The sequence below is a fragment of the Oncorhynchus mykiss genome, chromosome 21 (assembly GCF_013265735.2).
Source record: "Oncorhynchus mykiss isolate Arlee chromosome 21, USDA_OmykA_1.1, whole genome shotgun sequence".
Classification (NCBI taxonomy): Eukaryota; Metazoa; Chordata; class Actinopteri; order Salmoniformes; family Salmonidae; genus Oncorhynchus; species Oncorhynchus mykiss.
In genome coordinates, this window is record NC_048585.1 from 8174147 (window position 1) to 8191381 (window position 17235).

A 17235-nucleotide genomic window follows, 5' to 3' on the forward strand; every position below is an offset into this window, starting at 1 on the left:
CAAACACAGGGCCCAAACGCTGACCAACCCAAACACAGGGCCCAAACGCTGACCAACCCAAACACAGGGCCCAAACGCTGACCAACCCAAACACAGGGCCCAAACGCTGACCAACCCAAACACAGGGCCCAAACGCTGACCAACCCAAACACAGGGCCCAAACGCTGACCAACCCAAACACAGGGCCCAAACGCTGACCAACCCAAACACAGGGCCCAAACGCTGACCAACCCAAACACAGGGCCCAAACACTGACCAACCCAAACATAATCACGCACAACAAAGGGCAGGTTCCACAATCTTAAATAGGGAAACATATCAAGAAACACAAATTGGAAACAGGTGCAACTCATAAGACAAAACTAACAGAGAAGGGAAAAGGGATCGGTGGCGGCTAGTAGGCCGGTGACGACGACCACCGAGCACCGCCCGGACAGGCAGGGGAGCCAACTTCTAGTAGGCCGGTGACGACGACCGCCGAGCACCGCCCGGACAGGCAGGGGAGCCAACTTCTAGTAGGCCGGTGACGACGACCGCCGAGCACCGCCCGGACAGGCAGGGGAGCCAACTTCTAGTAGGCCGGTGACGACGACCGCCGAGCACCGCCCGAACAGGCAGGGGAGCCACCTTCTAGTAGGCCAGTGACGACGACCGCCGAGCACCGCCCGAACAGGCAGGGGAGCCAACTTCTAGTAGGCCGGTGACGACGACCGCCGAGCACCGCCCGGACAGGCAGGGGAGCCACCTTCTAGAAGGCCGGTGACGACGACCGCCGAGCACCGCCCGAACAGGCAGGGGAGCCAACTTCTAGTAGGCCGGTGACGACGACCACCGAGCACCGCCCGAACAGGCAGGGGAGCCAACTTCTAGTAGGCCGGTGACGACGACCGCCAAGCACCGCCCGAACAGGCAGGGGAGCCAACTTCTAGTAGGCCGGTGACGACGACCGCCGAGCACCGCCCGAACAGGCAGGGGAGCCAACTTCTAGTAGGCCGGTGACGACGACCGCCGAGCGCCGCCCGAACAGGCAGGGGAGCCAACTTCTAGTAGGCCGGTGACGACGACCGCCGAGCGCCGCCCGAACAGGCAGGGGAGCCAACTTCTAGTAGGCCGGTGACGACGACCGCCGAGAGCCGCCCGAACAGGCAGGGGAGCCAACTTCTAGTAGGCCGGTGACGACGACCGCCGAGCGCCGCCCGAACAGGCAGGGGAGCCAACTTCTAGTAGGACGGTGACGACGACCGCCGAGCGCCGCCCGAACAGGCAGGGGAGCCAACTTCTAGTAGGCCGGTGACGACGACCGCCGAGCGCCGCCCGAACAGGCAGGGGAGCCAACTTCTAGTAGGACGGTGACGACGACCGCCGAGCGCCGCCCGAACAGGCAGGGGAGCCACCTTCTAGTAGGCCGGTGACGACAACCGCCGAGCACCGCCCGAACAGGCAGGGGAGCCAACTTCTAGTAGGCCGGTGACAACGACCGCCGAGCACCGCCCGAACAGGCAGGGGATCCTACTTCGGCGGGAGTCGTGACACATACAGTATCTACCTCCACATTGACTCAGTACTGGTACTTCCTGTATACAGCCAAGTTATTACCTCATCACCCTCCACATTGACTCAGTACTGGTACTCCCTGTATACAGCCAAGTTATTATCTCATCACCCTCCACATTGACTCAGTACTGGTACTTCCTGTATACAGCCAAGTTATTACCTCATAACCCTCCACATTCACTCAGTCCTGGTACTTCCTGTTTACAGCCAAGTTATTACCTCATCACCCTCCACATTGACTCAGTACTGGTACTTCCTGTATACAGCCAAGTTATTACCTCATCACCCACCACATTCACTCAGTACTGGTACTTCCTGTATACAGCCAAGTTATTACCTCATAACCCTCCACATTGACTCAGTACGGGTACTTCCTGGATACAGCCAAGTTATTACCTCATCACCCTCCACATTGACTCAGTACTGGTACTTCCTGTATACAGCCAAGTTATTACCTCATCACCCTCCACATTGACTCAGTACTGGTACTTCCTGTATACAGCCAAGTTATTACCTCATAACCCTCCACATTGACTCAGTACTGGTACTTCCTGTATACAGCCAAGTTATTACCTCATCACCCTCCACATTGACTCAGTACTGGTACTTCCTGTATACAGCCAAGTTATTACCTCACCACCCTCCACATTGACTCAGTACTGGTACTTCCTGTATACAGCCAAGTTATTACCTCATCACCCTCCACATTGACTCAGTACTGGTACTTCCTGTATACAGCCAAGTTATTACCTCATCACCCTCCACATTGACTCAGTACTGGTACTTCCTGTATACAGCCAAGTTATTACCTCATCACCCTCCACATTGACTCAGTACTGGTACTTCCTGTATACAGCCAAGTTATTACCTCATCACCCTCCACATTCACTCAGTACTGGTACTTCCTGTATACAGCCAAGTTATTACCTCATAACCCTCCACATTGACTCAGTACTGGTACTTCCTGTATACAGCCAAGTTATTACCTCATCACCCTCCACATTGACTCAGTACTGGTACTTCCTGTATACAGCCAAGTTATTACCTCATCACCCTCCACATTCACTCAGTACTGGTACTTCCTGTATACAGCCAAGTTATTACCTCATAACCCTCCACATTGACTCAGTACTGGTACTTCCTGTATACAGCCAAGTTATTACCTCATCACCCTCCACATTGACTCAGTACTGGTACTTCCTGTATACAGCCAAGTTATTACCTCATAACCCTCCACATTGACTCAGTACTGGTACTTCCTGTATACAGCCAAGTTATTACCTTATCACCCTCCACATTGACTCAGTACTGGTACTTCCTGTATACAGCCAAGTTATTACCTCATCACCCTCCACATTGACTCAGTACTGGTACTTCCTGTATACAGCCAAGTTATTACCTCACCACCCTCCACATTGACTCAGTACTGGTACTTCCTGTATACAGCCAAGTTATTACCTCATCACCCTCCACATTCACTCAGTACTGGTACTTCCTGTATACAGCCAAGTTATTACCTCATCACCCTCCACATTGACTCAGTACTGGTACTTCCTGTATACAGCCAAGTTATTACCTCATCACCCTCCACATTGACTCAGTACTGGTACTTCCTGTATACAGCCAAGTTATTACCTCATCACCCTCCACATTGACTCAGTACTGGTACTTCCTGTATACAGCCAAGTTATTACCTCATCACCCTCCACATTGACTCAGTACTGGTACTTCCTGTATACAGCCAAGTTATTACCTCATCACCCTCCACATTGACTCAGTACTGGTACTTCCTGTATACAGCCAAGTTATTACCTCATCACCCTCCACATTGACTCAGTACTGGTACTTCCTGTATACAGCCAAGTTATTACCTCATCACCCTCCACATTGACTCAGTACTGGTACTTCCTGTATACAGCCAAGTTATTACCTCATCACCCTCCACATTGACTCAGTACTGGTACTTCCTGTATACAGCCAAGTTATTACCTTATCACCCTCCACATTGACTCAGTACTGGTACTTCCTGTATACAGCCAAGTTATTACCTCATCACCCTCCACATTGACTCAGTACTGGTACTTCCTGTATACAGCCAAGTTATTACCTCATAACCCTCCACATTGACTCAGTACTGGTACTTCCTGTATACAGCCAAGTTATTACCTTATCACCCTCCACATTGACTCAGTACTGGTACTTCCTGTATACAGCCAAGTTATTACCTCATCACCCTCCACATTGACTCAGTACTGGTACTTCCTGTATACAGCCAAGTTATTACCTCATCACCCTCCACATTGACTCAGTACTGGTACTTCCTGTATACAGCCAAGTTATTACCTCATAACCCTCCACATTGACTCAGTACTGGTACTTCCTGTATACAGCCAAGTTATTACCTCATCACCCTCCACATTGACTCAGTACTGGTACTTCCTGTATACAGCCAAGTTATTACCTCATCACCCTCCACATTGACTCAGTACTGGTACTTCCTGTATACAGCCAAGTTATTACCTCATCACCCTCCACATTGACTCAGTACTGGTACTTCCTGTATACAGCCAAGTTATTACCTCATCACCCTCCACATTGACTCAGTACTGGTACTTCCTGTATACAGCCAAGTTATTACCTCATCACCCTCCACATTGACTCAGTACTGGTACTTCCTGTATACAGCCAAGTTATTACCTCATCACCCTCCACATTGACTCAGTACTGGTACTTCCTGTATACAGCCAAGTTATTACCTCATAACCCTCCACATTGACTCAGTACTGGTACTTCCTGTATACAGCCAAGTTATTACCTCATCACCCTCCACATTGACTCAGTACTGGTACTTCCTGTATACAGCCAAGTTATTACCTCATCACCCTCCACATTGACTCAGTACTGGTACTTCCTGTATACAGCCAAGTTATTACCTCATAACCCTCCACATTGACTCAGTATGGGTACTTCCTGTATACAGCCAAGTTATTACCTCATCACCCTCCACATTGACTCAGTACTGGTACTTCCTGTATACAGCCAAGTTATTACCTCATCACCCTCCACATTGACTCAGTACTGGTACTTCCTGTATACAGCCAAGTTATTACCTCATCACCCTCCACATTGACTCAGTACTGGTACTTCCTGTATACAGCCAAGTTATTACCTCATCACCCTCCACATTGACTCAGTACTGGTACTTCCTGTATACAGCCAAGTTATTACCTCATAACCCTCCACATTGACTCAGTACTGGTACTTCCTGTATACAGCCAAGTTATTGTTACTCGTTATGTATTTTATTATTAGTTTTCTATTGTTTCTCTATTTTCTTTGTTGGGAAGGACCCGTAAGTAAACATTTTCACTGTTAGCCCAAAATGTGTTCTCTCCGAAGCATGTGCCAAATTAGCATGTGATTGATTTGATTTAGATCAGGAATAGGGTTCCATTTCAGAGGTCAGCCAATGGCTTCTGAACCCAAACGTTCTGACTTACACTCAAGAAGTAATTCGTCTCATTACCTCCTTTATTGACTCAGTGTATCTGCCAAGGTAGTAATGGAAGGTGTGTGTAATTTCTTCTCCCCAAATGGATGGGTGTCGTGAAGAATAGACCTTAGTGGGGAGCTTAGTGCTGTTGTCTCTCTCTCTCTCTCTCTCTCTCTCTCTCTCTCTGTGATTGTACATAACCTGAGGACCTGCAGTATGCCCTGAGATACAGCAGTATGCCCTGAGATACAGCAGTATGCCCTGAGATACAGCAGTATGCCCTGAGAAACAACAGCATGCCCTGAGAAACAGCAGTATGCCCTGAGATACAGCAGTATGCCCTGAGAAACAACAGTATGCCCTGAGATACAACAGTATGCCCTGAGATACAGCAGTATGCCCTGAGATACAGCAGTATGCCCTGAGAAATAACAGTATGCCCTGAGAAATAACAGTATGTCCTGAGAACCTGCAGTATGCCCTGAGAACCTGCAGTATGCCCTGAGAAACAACAGAATGAATAACAGTATGCCCTGAAAAACAGCAGTTTGCCCTGAGAAACAGCAGTTTGCTCTGAGAAACAGCAGTTTGCCCTGAGAAACAGCAGTGTGCCTTGAGAAACACCAGTATTCCTTGAGAAACAGCAGTATGAGCAGCATGCCCTGAGAAACAGCAGTATGCCTTGAGAAACAGCAGTATGCCCTGAGAAACAGCAGTATGCCCTGAGAAACAGCAGTATGCCCTGAGAAACAGCATTATGCACTGAGAAACTGCAGTATGCCCTGAGAAACTGCAGTATGCCCTGAGAAACAGCATTATGCCCTGAGAAACAGCAGTATGCCCTGAGAAACTGCAGTATGCCCTGAGAAACTGCAGTATGCACTGAGAAACAGCAGTATGTCCTGAGAAACTGCAGTATGCCCTAAGAAACAGCAGTACGCCCTGAAGAACAACAGTATGAACAGCAGTATGCCCTGAGAAACAGCAGTATGAACAACAGTATGAACAGCAGTATGCCCTGAGACACAGCAGTATGAACAGTAGTATGCCCTGAGAAACAGCAGTATGAACAGTAGTATGCCCTGAGAAACAGCAGTATGCCCTGAGAAACAGCAGTATGAGATATGCCCTGAGAAACAGCAGTATGCCCTGAGAAACAGTAGTATGCCCTGAGAAACAGCAGTATTCCCTGAGAAACAGCAGTATGCCCTGAGAAACAGTAGTATGCCCTGAGAAACAGCAGTATGCCCTGAGAAACAGTAGTATGCCCTGAGAAACAGCAGTATGCCCTGAGAAACAGCAGTATGCCCTGAGAAACAGCAGTATTCCCTGAGAAACAGCAGTATGCCCTGAGAAACAGCAGTATGCCCTGAGAAACAGCAGTATGAGATATGCCCTGAGAAACAGTAGTATGCCCTGAGAAACAGCAGTATGCCCTGAGAAACAGTAGTATGCCCTGAGAAACAGCAGTATGCCCTGAGAAACTGCAGTATGCCCTGAGAAACAGCAGTATGCCCTGAGAAACTGCAGTATGCCCTGAGAAACAGCAGTTTCCAGTCTGTCTGTGTCCTGGTCTGAACTAGGCAGCACTGGGAGACCAGAGCCAATCAGGTCATAGAGAGTAGGGCGTGGCCAACAATTTTGACTGGTCCTTCACTTCGTCTAAAACAGGCCTCATTTCACGTCACACTAAACTTATCCCTGTGTGTCCTTTCCTAATGTCTAACTGTCTAACAGACTTATCCCGGTGTGTCCTTTCCTAATATCTAACTGTCTAACAGACTTATCCCTGTGTGTCCTTTCCTAATGTCTAACTGTCTAACAGACTTATCCCGGTGTGTCCTTTCCTAATGTCTAACAGACTTATCCCTGTGTGTCCATTCCTAATGTCTAACGTAGACTTATCCCTGTGTGTCCTCTGTAACCTCCTGGACCGTAGACCCTGTGTGTCCTCTGTAACCTCCTGGATGAACCTCCTGGACCGTATCCCTATGTGTCCTCTGTAACCTCCTGGATGAACCTCCTGGACCGTATCCCTGTGTGTCCTGTGTAACCTCCTGGACCGTAGACCCTGTGTGTCCTCTAACCTCCTGGACCGTATCCCTGTGTGTCCTCTGTAACCTCCTGTATAACCTCCTGGACCGTAGACCCTGTGTGTCCTCTGTAATCTCCTGGACCGTATCCATGTGTGTCCTATGTAACCTCCTGTATAACATCCTGGACCGTAGACCCTGTGTGTCCTCTAACCTCCTGGACCGTAGACCCTGTGTGTCCTCTGTAACCTCCTGTGTAACCTCCTGGACCGTAGACCCGGTGTGTCTAACCTCCTGGACCGTAGACCCTGTGTGTCCTCTGTAACCTCCTGTGTAACCTCCTGGACCGTAGACCCTATGTGTCCTCTGGAACCTCCTGGACCGTAGACCCTGTGTGTCCTCTAACCTCCTGGACCGTAGACCCTGTGTGTCCTCTGTAACCTCCTGTGTAACCTCCTGGACCGTAGACCCTGTGTGTCCTCTAACCTCCTGGACCGTAGACCCTGTGTGTCCTCTGTAACCTCCTGGACCATAGACCCTGTGTGTCCTCTGTAACCTCCTGTGTAACCTCCTGGACTGTAGACCCTGTGTGTCCTCTAACCTCCTGGACCATAGACCCTGTGTGTCCTCTGTAACCTCCTGTGTAACCTCCTGGACCGTAGATCCTGTGTGTCCTCTGTAACCTCCTGTATAACCTCCTGGACCATAGACCCTGTGTGTCCTCTGTAACCTCCTGGACCGTAGACCATGTGTGTCCTCTGTAACCTCCTGGACCGTAGATCCTGTGTGTCCTCTGTAACCTCCTGTATAACCTCTGGGACCATAGACCCTGTGTGTCCTTTTTAACCTCCTGGACCGTAGACCCTGTGTGTCCTCTGTAACCTCCTGGATGAACCTCCTGGACCGTAGACCCTGTGTGTCCTCTAACCTCCTGGACCGTAGACCCTGTGTGTCCTCTGTAACCTCCTGGACCGTAGATCATGTGTATCCTCTGTAACCTCCTGTGTAACATCCTGGACCGTAGACCCTGTGTGTCCTCTGTAACCTCCTGTGTAACCTCCTGGACCGAAGACCCTGTGTGTCCTCTGTAACCTCCTGTGTAACCTCCTGGACCGTAGACCCTGTGTGTCCTCTGTAACCTCCTGTATAACCTCCTGGACCGTATGCCTGTGTGTCCTCTAACCTCCTGGACCGTAGACCCTGTGTGTCCTCTGTAACCTCCTGGACCGTAGACCCTGTATGTCCTCTGTAACCTCCTGGACCGTAGACCCTGTGTGTCCTCTAACCTCCTGGACCGTATCCCTGTGTGTCCTCTGGAACCTCCTGTATAACCTCCTGGACCGTATGCTTGTGTGTCCTCTAACCTCCTGGACCGTTGACCCTGTGTCCTCTAACCTCATGGACCGTATCCCTGTGTGTCCTCTGCAACCTCCTGGACCGTAGACCCTGTGTGTCCTCTAACCTCCTGGACCGTATCCCTGTGTGTCCTCTGGAACCTCCTGTGTAACCTCCTGGACCGTATGCTTGTGTGTCCTCTAACCTCCTGGACCGTTGACCCTGTGTGTCCTCTGTAACCTCCTGGACCGTAGACCCTGTGTGTCCTCTGTAACCTCCTGGATGAACCTCCTGGACTGTAGACCCTGTTTGTCCTCTGTAACCTCCTGGATGAACCTCCTGGACCGTAGACCCTGTGTGTCCTCTGTAAACTCCTGGACCGTAGACCCTGTGTGTCCTCTGTAACCTCCTGGACCGTAGACCCTGTGTGTCCTCTGTAACCTCCTGGACCGTAGACCATGTGTATCCTCTGTAACCTCCTGGATGAACCTCCTGGACCGTAGACCCTGTGTGTCCTCTGTAACCTCCTGTAAAACCTCCTGGACCGTAGACCCTGTGTGTCCTCTGTAACCTCCTGTGTAACCTCCTGGACCGTAGACCCTGTGTGTCCTCTGTAACCTCCTGGACCGTATGCCTGTGTGTCCTCTAACCTCCTGGACCGTATCCCTGTGTGTCCTCTGTAACCTCCTGTGTAACCTCCTGGACCGTATCCCTTTGTGTCCTCTGTAACCTCCTATATAACCTCCTGGACCGTATGCCTGTGTGTCCTCTAACCTCCTGGACCGTAGACCCTGTGTGTCCTCTGTAACCTCCTGTATAACCTCCTGGACCATAGACCCTGTGTGTCCTCTGTAACCTCCTGGACCGTAGACCATGTGTGTTCTCTGTAACCTCCTGGACCGTAGACCCTGTGTCCTCTAACCTCATGGACCGTATCCCTGTGTGTCCTCTGTAACCTCCGGGACCATAGACCCTGTGTGTCCTTTTTAACCTCCTGGACCGTAGACCCTGTGTGTCCTCTGTAACCTCCTGGATGAACCTCCTGGACCGTAGACCCTGTGTGTCCTCTAACCTCCTGGACCGTAGACCCTGTGTGTCCTCTGTAACCTCCTGGACCGTAGATCCTGTGTATCCTCTGTAACCTCCTGTGTAACCTCCTGGACCGTAGACCCTGTGTGTCCTCTGTAACCTCCTGTGTAACCTCCTGGACCGAAGACCCTGTGTGTCCTCTGTAACCTCCTGTGTAACCTCCTGGACCGTAGACCCTGTGTGTCCTCTGTAACCTCCTGGATGAACCTCCTGGACCGTAGACCCTGTTTGTCCTCTGTATCCTCCTGGATGAACCTCCTGGACCGTAGACCCTGTGTGTCCTCTGTAAACTCCTGGACCGTAGACCCTGTGTGTCCTCTGTAACCTCCTGGATGAACCTCCTGGACCGTAGACCCTGTGTGTCCTGTATAGCGCTCTACGGTGGAGTTTACCAGAGGCTTTTCTAAAAAAGAGTTTACGTCTTGACGTTGTTTTCATATTCAGGCCGTTTTCATCTGATTTGCCGTTGGTATTAGTTTCCCCGATGTTTCCTAACTGTAAATTCTACTTAGTCAGACAGTACCACGGGCAGACAAACTATTTATTAAAACGGGTAGAGAGAAGGTGATTTACTAAACTTTCCCCCAACAGTTTCCTGATTGATTTTTTTTAGTCTAAAATGCCGACCGTTTTCCATCTCAGATCAGTTTACAGGGATTATGGTATATCTATCAAATCCCTGGAAGACGATGTGCTGGGAAAAGATCCCTGCATCAAATTTGTGAAAAAGTCGGTATGGAAAATAGGATGCATTTGAAATGAGTTTGAAAGCCAGTGTTGTCCATCATAACCCGTGTGTGAAAACAGCATCGAGCGGCGTCGTGGGCATCTGAACAGAGCACATGACGATGGGACAACAACAGGAGAAAGATCTCTACAATGCTAACTGGACTAACAGCAGCAAACGTAGACACTAGGAGGGCAGCCCAAATGGCACCTTAATTCCCTTTGTGGTGCACTACTGTTGACCACGGTCCATAGGGCTCCTCTAGGGCTCTATAGAGTTCTCTTTGCCTTATTACCCAGACTCCTCTCTGTTGTTACCCAGACTCCTCTCTGTTATTACCCAGACTCCTCTTTGTTATTACCCAGACTCCTCTTTGTTATTACCCAGACTCCTCTTTGTTATTACCCAGACTCCTCTTTGTTATTACCCAGACTCCTCTCTGTTATTACCCAGACTCCTCTCTGCTTTATTACCCAGACTCCTCTCTGTTATTACCCAGACTCCTCTTTATTATTACCCAGACTCCTCTCTGCTTTATTACCCAGACTCCTCTCTGCTTTATTACCCAGACTCCTCTCTGCCATATTACCCAGACTCCTCTCTGCCATATTACCCAGACTCCTCTCTGCCTTATTATCCAGACTCCTCTCTGTTATTACCCAGACTCCTCTCTGTTATTACCCAGACTCCTCTCTGCTTTATTACCCAGACTCCTCTCTGCTTTATTACCCAGACTCCTCTATGTTATTACCCAGACTCCTCTTTGTTACCCAGACTCCTCTCTGTTATTACCCAGACTCCTCTCTGTTATTACCCAGTCTCCTCTCTGTTATTTCCCAGTCTCTTCTCTGTTATTACCCAGTCTCCTCTCTGTTATTACCCAGTCTCCTCTCTGTTATTACCCAGTCTCCTCTCTGTTATTACCCAGTCTCCTCTCTGTTATTTCCCAGTCTCTTCTCTGTTATTACCCAGTCTCCTCTCTGTTATTACCCAGTCTCCTCTCTGTTATTACCCAGTCTCCTCTCTGTTATTACCCAGTCTCCTCTCTGTTATTACTCTCTTGTTATCCACCCTGTGGTGTAGTAGACAATATCCACCGTGTGGTGGAATAGACTATATTCACCCTGTGGTGTAGTAGACAATATCCACCCTGTGGTGTAGTAGACAATATCCACCCTGTGGTGTAATAGACTATATCCACCCTGTGGTGTAATAGACTATATCCACCCTGTGGTGTATAAAGACTACAGTATATCCACCCTGTGGTGGAATAGACTACAGTATATCCACCCTGTGGTGTAATAGACTATATCCACCCTGTGGTGTAATAGACTATATCCACCCTGTGGTGTAATAGACTATATCCACCCTGTGGTGTAATAGACTATATCTACCCTGTGGTGTAATAGACTATATCCACCCTGTGGTGTAATAGACTATATCCACCATGTGGTGTAATAGACTATATCCTCCCTGTGGTGTATAAAGACTACAGTATATCCACCCTGTGGTGTAATAGACTATATCTACCCTGTGGTGTAATAGACTATATCTACCCTGTGGTGTAACAGAATATATCTACCCTGTGGTGGAATAGACTACATCCACCCTGTGGTGGAATAGACTATATCCACCCTGTGGTGTAATAGACTATATCCACCCTGTGGTGTAGTAGACAATATCCACCCTGTGGTGGAATAGACTATATCCTCCCTGTGGTGTAATAGACTATATCTACCCTGTGGTGTAATAGACTATATCCACCCTGTGGTGGAATAGACTATATCTACCCTGTGGTGTAATAGACTATATCCACCCTGTGGTGGAATAGACTATATCCTCCCTGTGGTGTAATAGACTATATCTACCCTGTGGTGTAATAGACTATATCCACCCTGTGGTGGAATAGACTATATCCACCCTGTGGTGTAATAGACTACAGTATATCCACCCTGTGGTGGAATAGACTATATCCACCCTGTGGTGTAATAGACTATATCCACCCTGTGGTGGAATAGACTATATCCACCTTGTGGTGTAATAGACTATATCTACCCTGTGGTGGAATAGACTATATCTACCCTGTGGTGTAATAGACTATATCCACCCTGTGGTGTAATAGACTATATCCACCCTGTGGTGGAATAGACTATATCCACCTTGTGGTGTAATAGACTATATCTACCCTGTGGTGGAATAGACTATATCCACCTTGTGGTGTAATCGACTATATCTACCCTGTGGTGGAATAGACTATATCCACCCTGTGGTGGAATAGACTATATCCACCCTGTGGTGTAATAGACTATATCCACCTTGTGGTGTAATAGACTATATCTACCCTGTGGAGGAATAGACTATATCCACCCTGTGGTGTAATGGACTATATCCACCCTGTGGTGGAATAGACTATATCCACCCTGTGGTGGAATAGACTATATCCACCCTGTGGTGTAATAGACTATATCTACCCTGTGGTGTAATAGACTATATCCACCATGTGGTGTAATAGACTATATCCACCCTGTGGTGTAATAGACTATATCCATCCTGTGGTGTAATAGACTATATCCTCCATGTGGTGTAATAGACTATATCTACCCTGTGGTGTAATAGACTATATCCACCCTGTGGTGTAATAGACTATATCCATCCTGTGGTGTAATAGACTATATCCTCCATGTGGTGTAATAGACTCTATCCACCCTGTGGTGTAATAGACTATATCTACCCTGTGGTGTAATAGACTATATCTACCCTGTGGTGTAATAGACTATATCCACCCTGTGGTGGAATAGACTATATCCACCCTGTGGTGTGACAGACTATATCCACCCTGTGGTGTGACAGACTATATCCACCCTGTGGTGTGACAGACTATATCTACCCTGTGGTGTGACAGACTATATCTACCCTGTGGTGTAATAGACTATATCCACCCTGTGGTGGAATAGACTTACTGGCTGCTCTGAAGGGGCAGAAGGGTGGGGAGACGGGCCTTCTGAAGGGTGGGGAGACGGGCCTTCTCAAGGGTGGGGAGACGGGCCTTCTGAAGGGCTAGAAGGGTGGGGAGACGGGCCTTCTGAAGGAGTGGAAGGGTGGGGAGACGGGCCTTCTGAAGGGTGGGGAGACGGGCCTTCTGAAGGGTGGGGAGACAGGCCTTCTGAAGGAGTGGAAGGGTGGGGAGACGGGCCTTCTGAAGGGTGGGGAGACGGGCCTTCTGAAGGGTGGGGAGACGGGCCTTCTGAAGGGGTAGAAGGGTGGGGAGACGGGCCTTCTGAAGGGGCAGAAGGGTGGGGAGACGGGCCTTCTGAAGGGTGGGGATACGGGCCTTCTGAAGGGGGAGAAGGGTGGGGAGACGGGCCTTCTGAAGGAGTGGAAGGGTGGGGAGATGGGCCTTCTGAAGGAGTGGAAGGGTGGGGAGACGGGCCTTCTGAAGGGTGGGGAGACGGGCCTTCTGAAGGGGGAGAAGGGTGGGAAGACGGGCCTTCTGAAGGAGTGGAAGGGTGGGGAGACGGGCCTTCTGAAGGGTGGGGAGACGGGCCTTCTGAAGGGGTAGAAGGGTGGTGAGACGGGCCTTCTGAAGGGGGAGAAGGGTGGGGAGACGGGCCTTCTGAAGGGGGAGAAGGGTGGGGAGACGGGCCTTCTGAAGGGAGGGGAGACGGGCCTTCTGAAGGGGTAGAAGGGAGGGGAGACGGAGGGGTACGTAGGCAGGTGGGTGAGCGTCTTTAAAAGCCTGGTACTAAATTAGCGTTACAGACAGAACATTCTGAAAATGGTTGATTGCCCCTCAGGAAGGGGTTAGAGGGGGATGGAAGGGAGAGGGGGGTTGCCCGGCTTCTTCATCTCCTAAGTCAAAGAGCAGTTACTGGCCTCTTGATGCTGGCTCAGCCTCCTCTTCCTCCCTCCAGGGTCCGTGTGCTACGGCTGCCTGCTTGGCGACTGGCTGCATTTCTTTTGTCGGTATTCAAAGCCTCTTTTCCTCTTTCGTCTCTTTGTACCAGAGACATGCTAAAAAAAACAACCAGGGTTTTTAAGGACTGTGGCTTTTTTAATGCGAGCCTGTTAAAATGTGCTGTGTGTTAAAACCTCTTCTAGTGAGACAGACTAGAAGATGTCTGACAAAAGCACCGAAACAAATGGGACAGAAAATAAAGAGATGTGAATCTTGGCCCAAATGGCACCATATTCCCTACGTAGTACACTAATTTAGACCAGAGCCCTATGAGAATATGGCACCCTATTCCCTATGTAGTGCACTAGTTTAGACTAGAGCCCTATGGGAATATGGCACCCTATTCCCTACGTAGTGCATTAGTTTAGACCAGAGCCCTATGGGAATATGGAACCCTATTCCCTACGTAGTGCATTAGTTTAGACCAGAGCCCTATGGGAATATGGCACCCTATTCCCTACGTAGTGCATTAGTTTAGACCAGAGCCCTATGGGAATATGGCACCCTATTCCCTACGTAGTGCATTAGTTTAGACCAGAGCCCTATGGGAATATGGCACCCTATTCCCTACGTAGTGCATTAGTTTAGACCAGAGCCCTATGGGAATATGGCACCCTATTCCCTACGTAGTGCATTAGTTTAGACTAGAGCCCTATGGGAATATGGAACCCTATTCCCTACGTAGTGCATTAGTTTAGACTAGAGCCCTATGGGAATATGGCACCCTATTCCCTACGTAGTGCATTAGTTTAGACCAGAGCCCTATGGGAATATGGCACCCTATTCCCTACGTAGTGCATTAGTTTAGACCAGAGCCCTATGGGAATATGGAACCCTATTCCCTACGTAGTGCATTAGTTTAGACTAGAGCCCTATGGGAATATGGAACCCTATTCCCTACGTAGTGCATTAGTTTAGACCAGAGCCCTATGGGAATATGGAACCCTATTCCCTACGTAGTGCACTAGTTTAGACTAGAGCCCTATGGGAATATGGAACCCTATTCCCTACGTAGTACACTAGTTTAGACTAGAGCCCTATGGGAATATGGAACCCTATTCCCTACGTAGTGCATTAGTTTAGACCAGAGCCCTATGGGAATATGGCACCCTATTCCCTACGTAGTGCATTAGTTTAGACCAGAGCCCTATGGGAATATGGCACCCTATTCCCTACGTAGTGCATTAGTTTAGACCAGAGCCCTATGGGAATATGGAACCCTATTCCCTACGTAGTGCATTAGTTTAGACCAGAGCCCTATGGGAATATGGAACCCTATTCCCTACGTAGTGCATTAGTTTAGACCAGAGCCCTATGGGAATATGGCACCCTATTCCCTACGTAGTGCACTAGTTTAGACCAGAGCCCTATGGGAATATGGAACCCTATTCCCTACGTAGTGCACTAGTTTAGACCAGAGCCCTATGGGAATATGGCACCCTATTCCCTACGTAGTGCATTAGTTTAGACTAGAGCCCTATGGGAATATGGCACCCTATTCCCTACGTAGTACACTAGTTTAGACCAGAGCCCTATGGGAATATGGAACCCTATTCCCTACGTAGTACACTAGTTTAGACTAGAGCCCTATGGGAATATGGAACCCTATTCCCTACGTAGTGCATTAGTTTAGACCAGAGCCCTATGGGAATATGGCACCCTATTCCCTACGTAGTGCACTAGTTTAGACCAGAGCCCTATGGGAATATGGAACCCTATTCCCTACGTAGTGCATTAGTTTAGACCAGAGCCCTATGAGAATATGGCACCCTATTCCCTACGTAGTGCACTAGTTTAGACCAGAGCCCTATGGGAATATGGAACCCTATTCCCTACGTAGTGCATTAGTTTAGACCAGAGCCCTATGAGAATATGGCACCCTATTCCCTACGTAGTGCACTAGTTTAGACCAGAGCCCTATGAGAATATGGCACCCTATTCCCTACGTAGTGCACTAGTTTAGACCAGAGCCCTATGGGAATATGGAACCCTATTCCCTACGTAGTGCATTAGTTTAGACCAGAGCCCTATGAGAATATGGCACCCTATTCCCTACGTAGTGCACTAGTTTAGACCAGAGCCCTATGGGAATATGGAACCCTATTCCCTACGTAGTGCATTAGTTTAGACCAGAGCCCTATGAGAATATGGCACCCTATTCCCTACGTAGTGCACTAGTTTAGACCAGAGCCCTATGGGAATATGGAACCCTATTCCCTACGTAGTGCATTAGTTTAGACCAGAGCCCTATGAGAATATGGCACCCTATTCCCTACGTAGTGCACTAGTTTAGACCAGAGCCCTATGGGAATATGGAACCCTATTCCCTACGTAGTGCACTAGTTTAGACCAGAGCCCTATGAGAATATGGCACCCTATTCCCTACGTAGTGCACAACGTACTGTTTGAGTTAAATCAAATCAAATTTTATTTGTCACATACACATGGTTAGCAGATGTTAATGCGATTGTAGCGAAATGCTTGTGCTTCTAGTTCCGACAATGCAGTAATAACAAGTAATCTAACTAACAATTCCAAAACTACTGTCTTGTACACAGTGTAAGGGGATAAAGAATATGTACATAAGGATATATGAATGAGTGATGGTACAGAGCGGCATAGGCAAGATACAGTAGATGGTATCGAGTACAGTATATACATATGAGATGAGTATGTAAACAAAGTGGCATAGTTAAAGTGGCTAGTGATACATGTATTACATAAGGATACAGTCGATGATATAGAGTACAGTATATACGTATGCATATGAGATGAATAATGTAGGGTAAGTAACATTATATTAAGTAGCATTGTTTAAAGTGGCTAGTGATATATTTTACATCAATTTCCATCAATTCCCATTATTAAAGTGGCTGGAGTTGAGTCAGTGTCAGTGTGTTGGCAGCAGCCACTCAATGTTAGTGGTGGCTGTTTAACAGTCTGATGGCCTTGAGATAGAAGCTGTTTTTCAGTCTCTCGGTCCCAGCTTTGATGCACCTGTACTGACGTCGCCTTCTGGATGATAGCGGGGTGAACAGGCAGTGGCTCG

The 17235-nt window shown here is 48.6% G+C and overlaps 1 protein-coding gene across 1 annotated transcript; it reads right to left on the reverse strand.

Moving 5' to 3' along the window:
• Nucleotides 1-13187: 13187 nt before the first annotated feature.
• Nucleotides 13188-14241, reverse strand: LOC118942993 (protein PELPK1-like). Its single transcript, XM_036958456.1, has 2 exons — nucleotides 14233-14241; nucleotides 13188-13901 (listed from the first exon to the last, which is right to left on the reverse strand). Exons 1-2 carry the CDS (start codon nucleotides 14239-14241, stop codon nucleotides 13188-13190), a joined length of 723 nt encoding a protein of 240 aa, XP_036814351.1.
• Between the last annotated feature and the right edge of the window lie 2994 nt (nucleotides 14242-17235).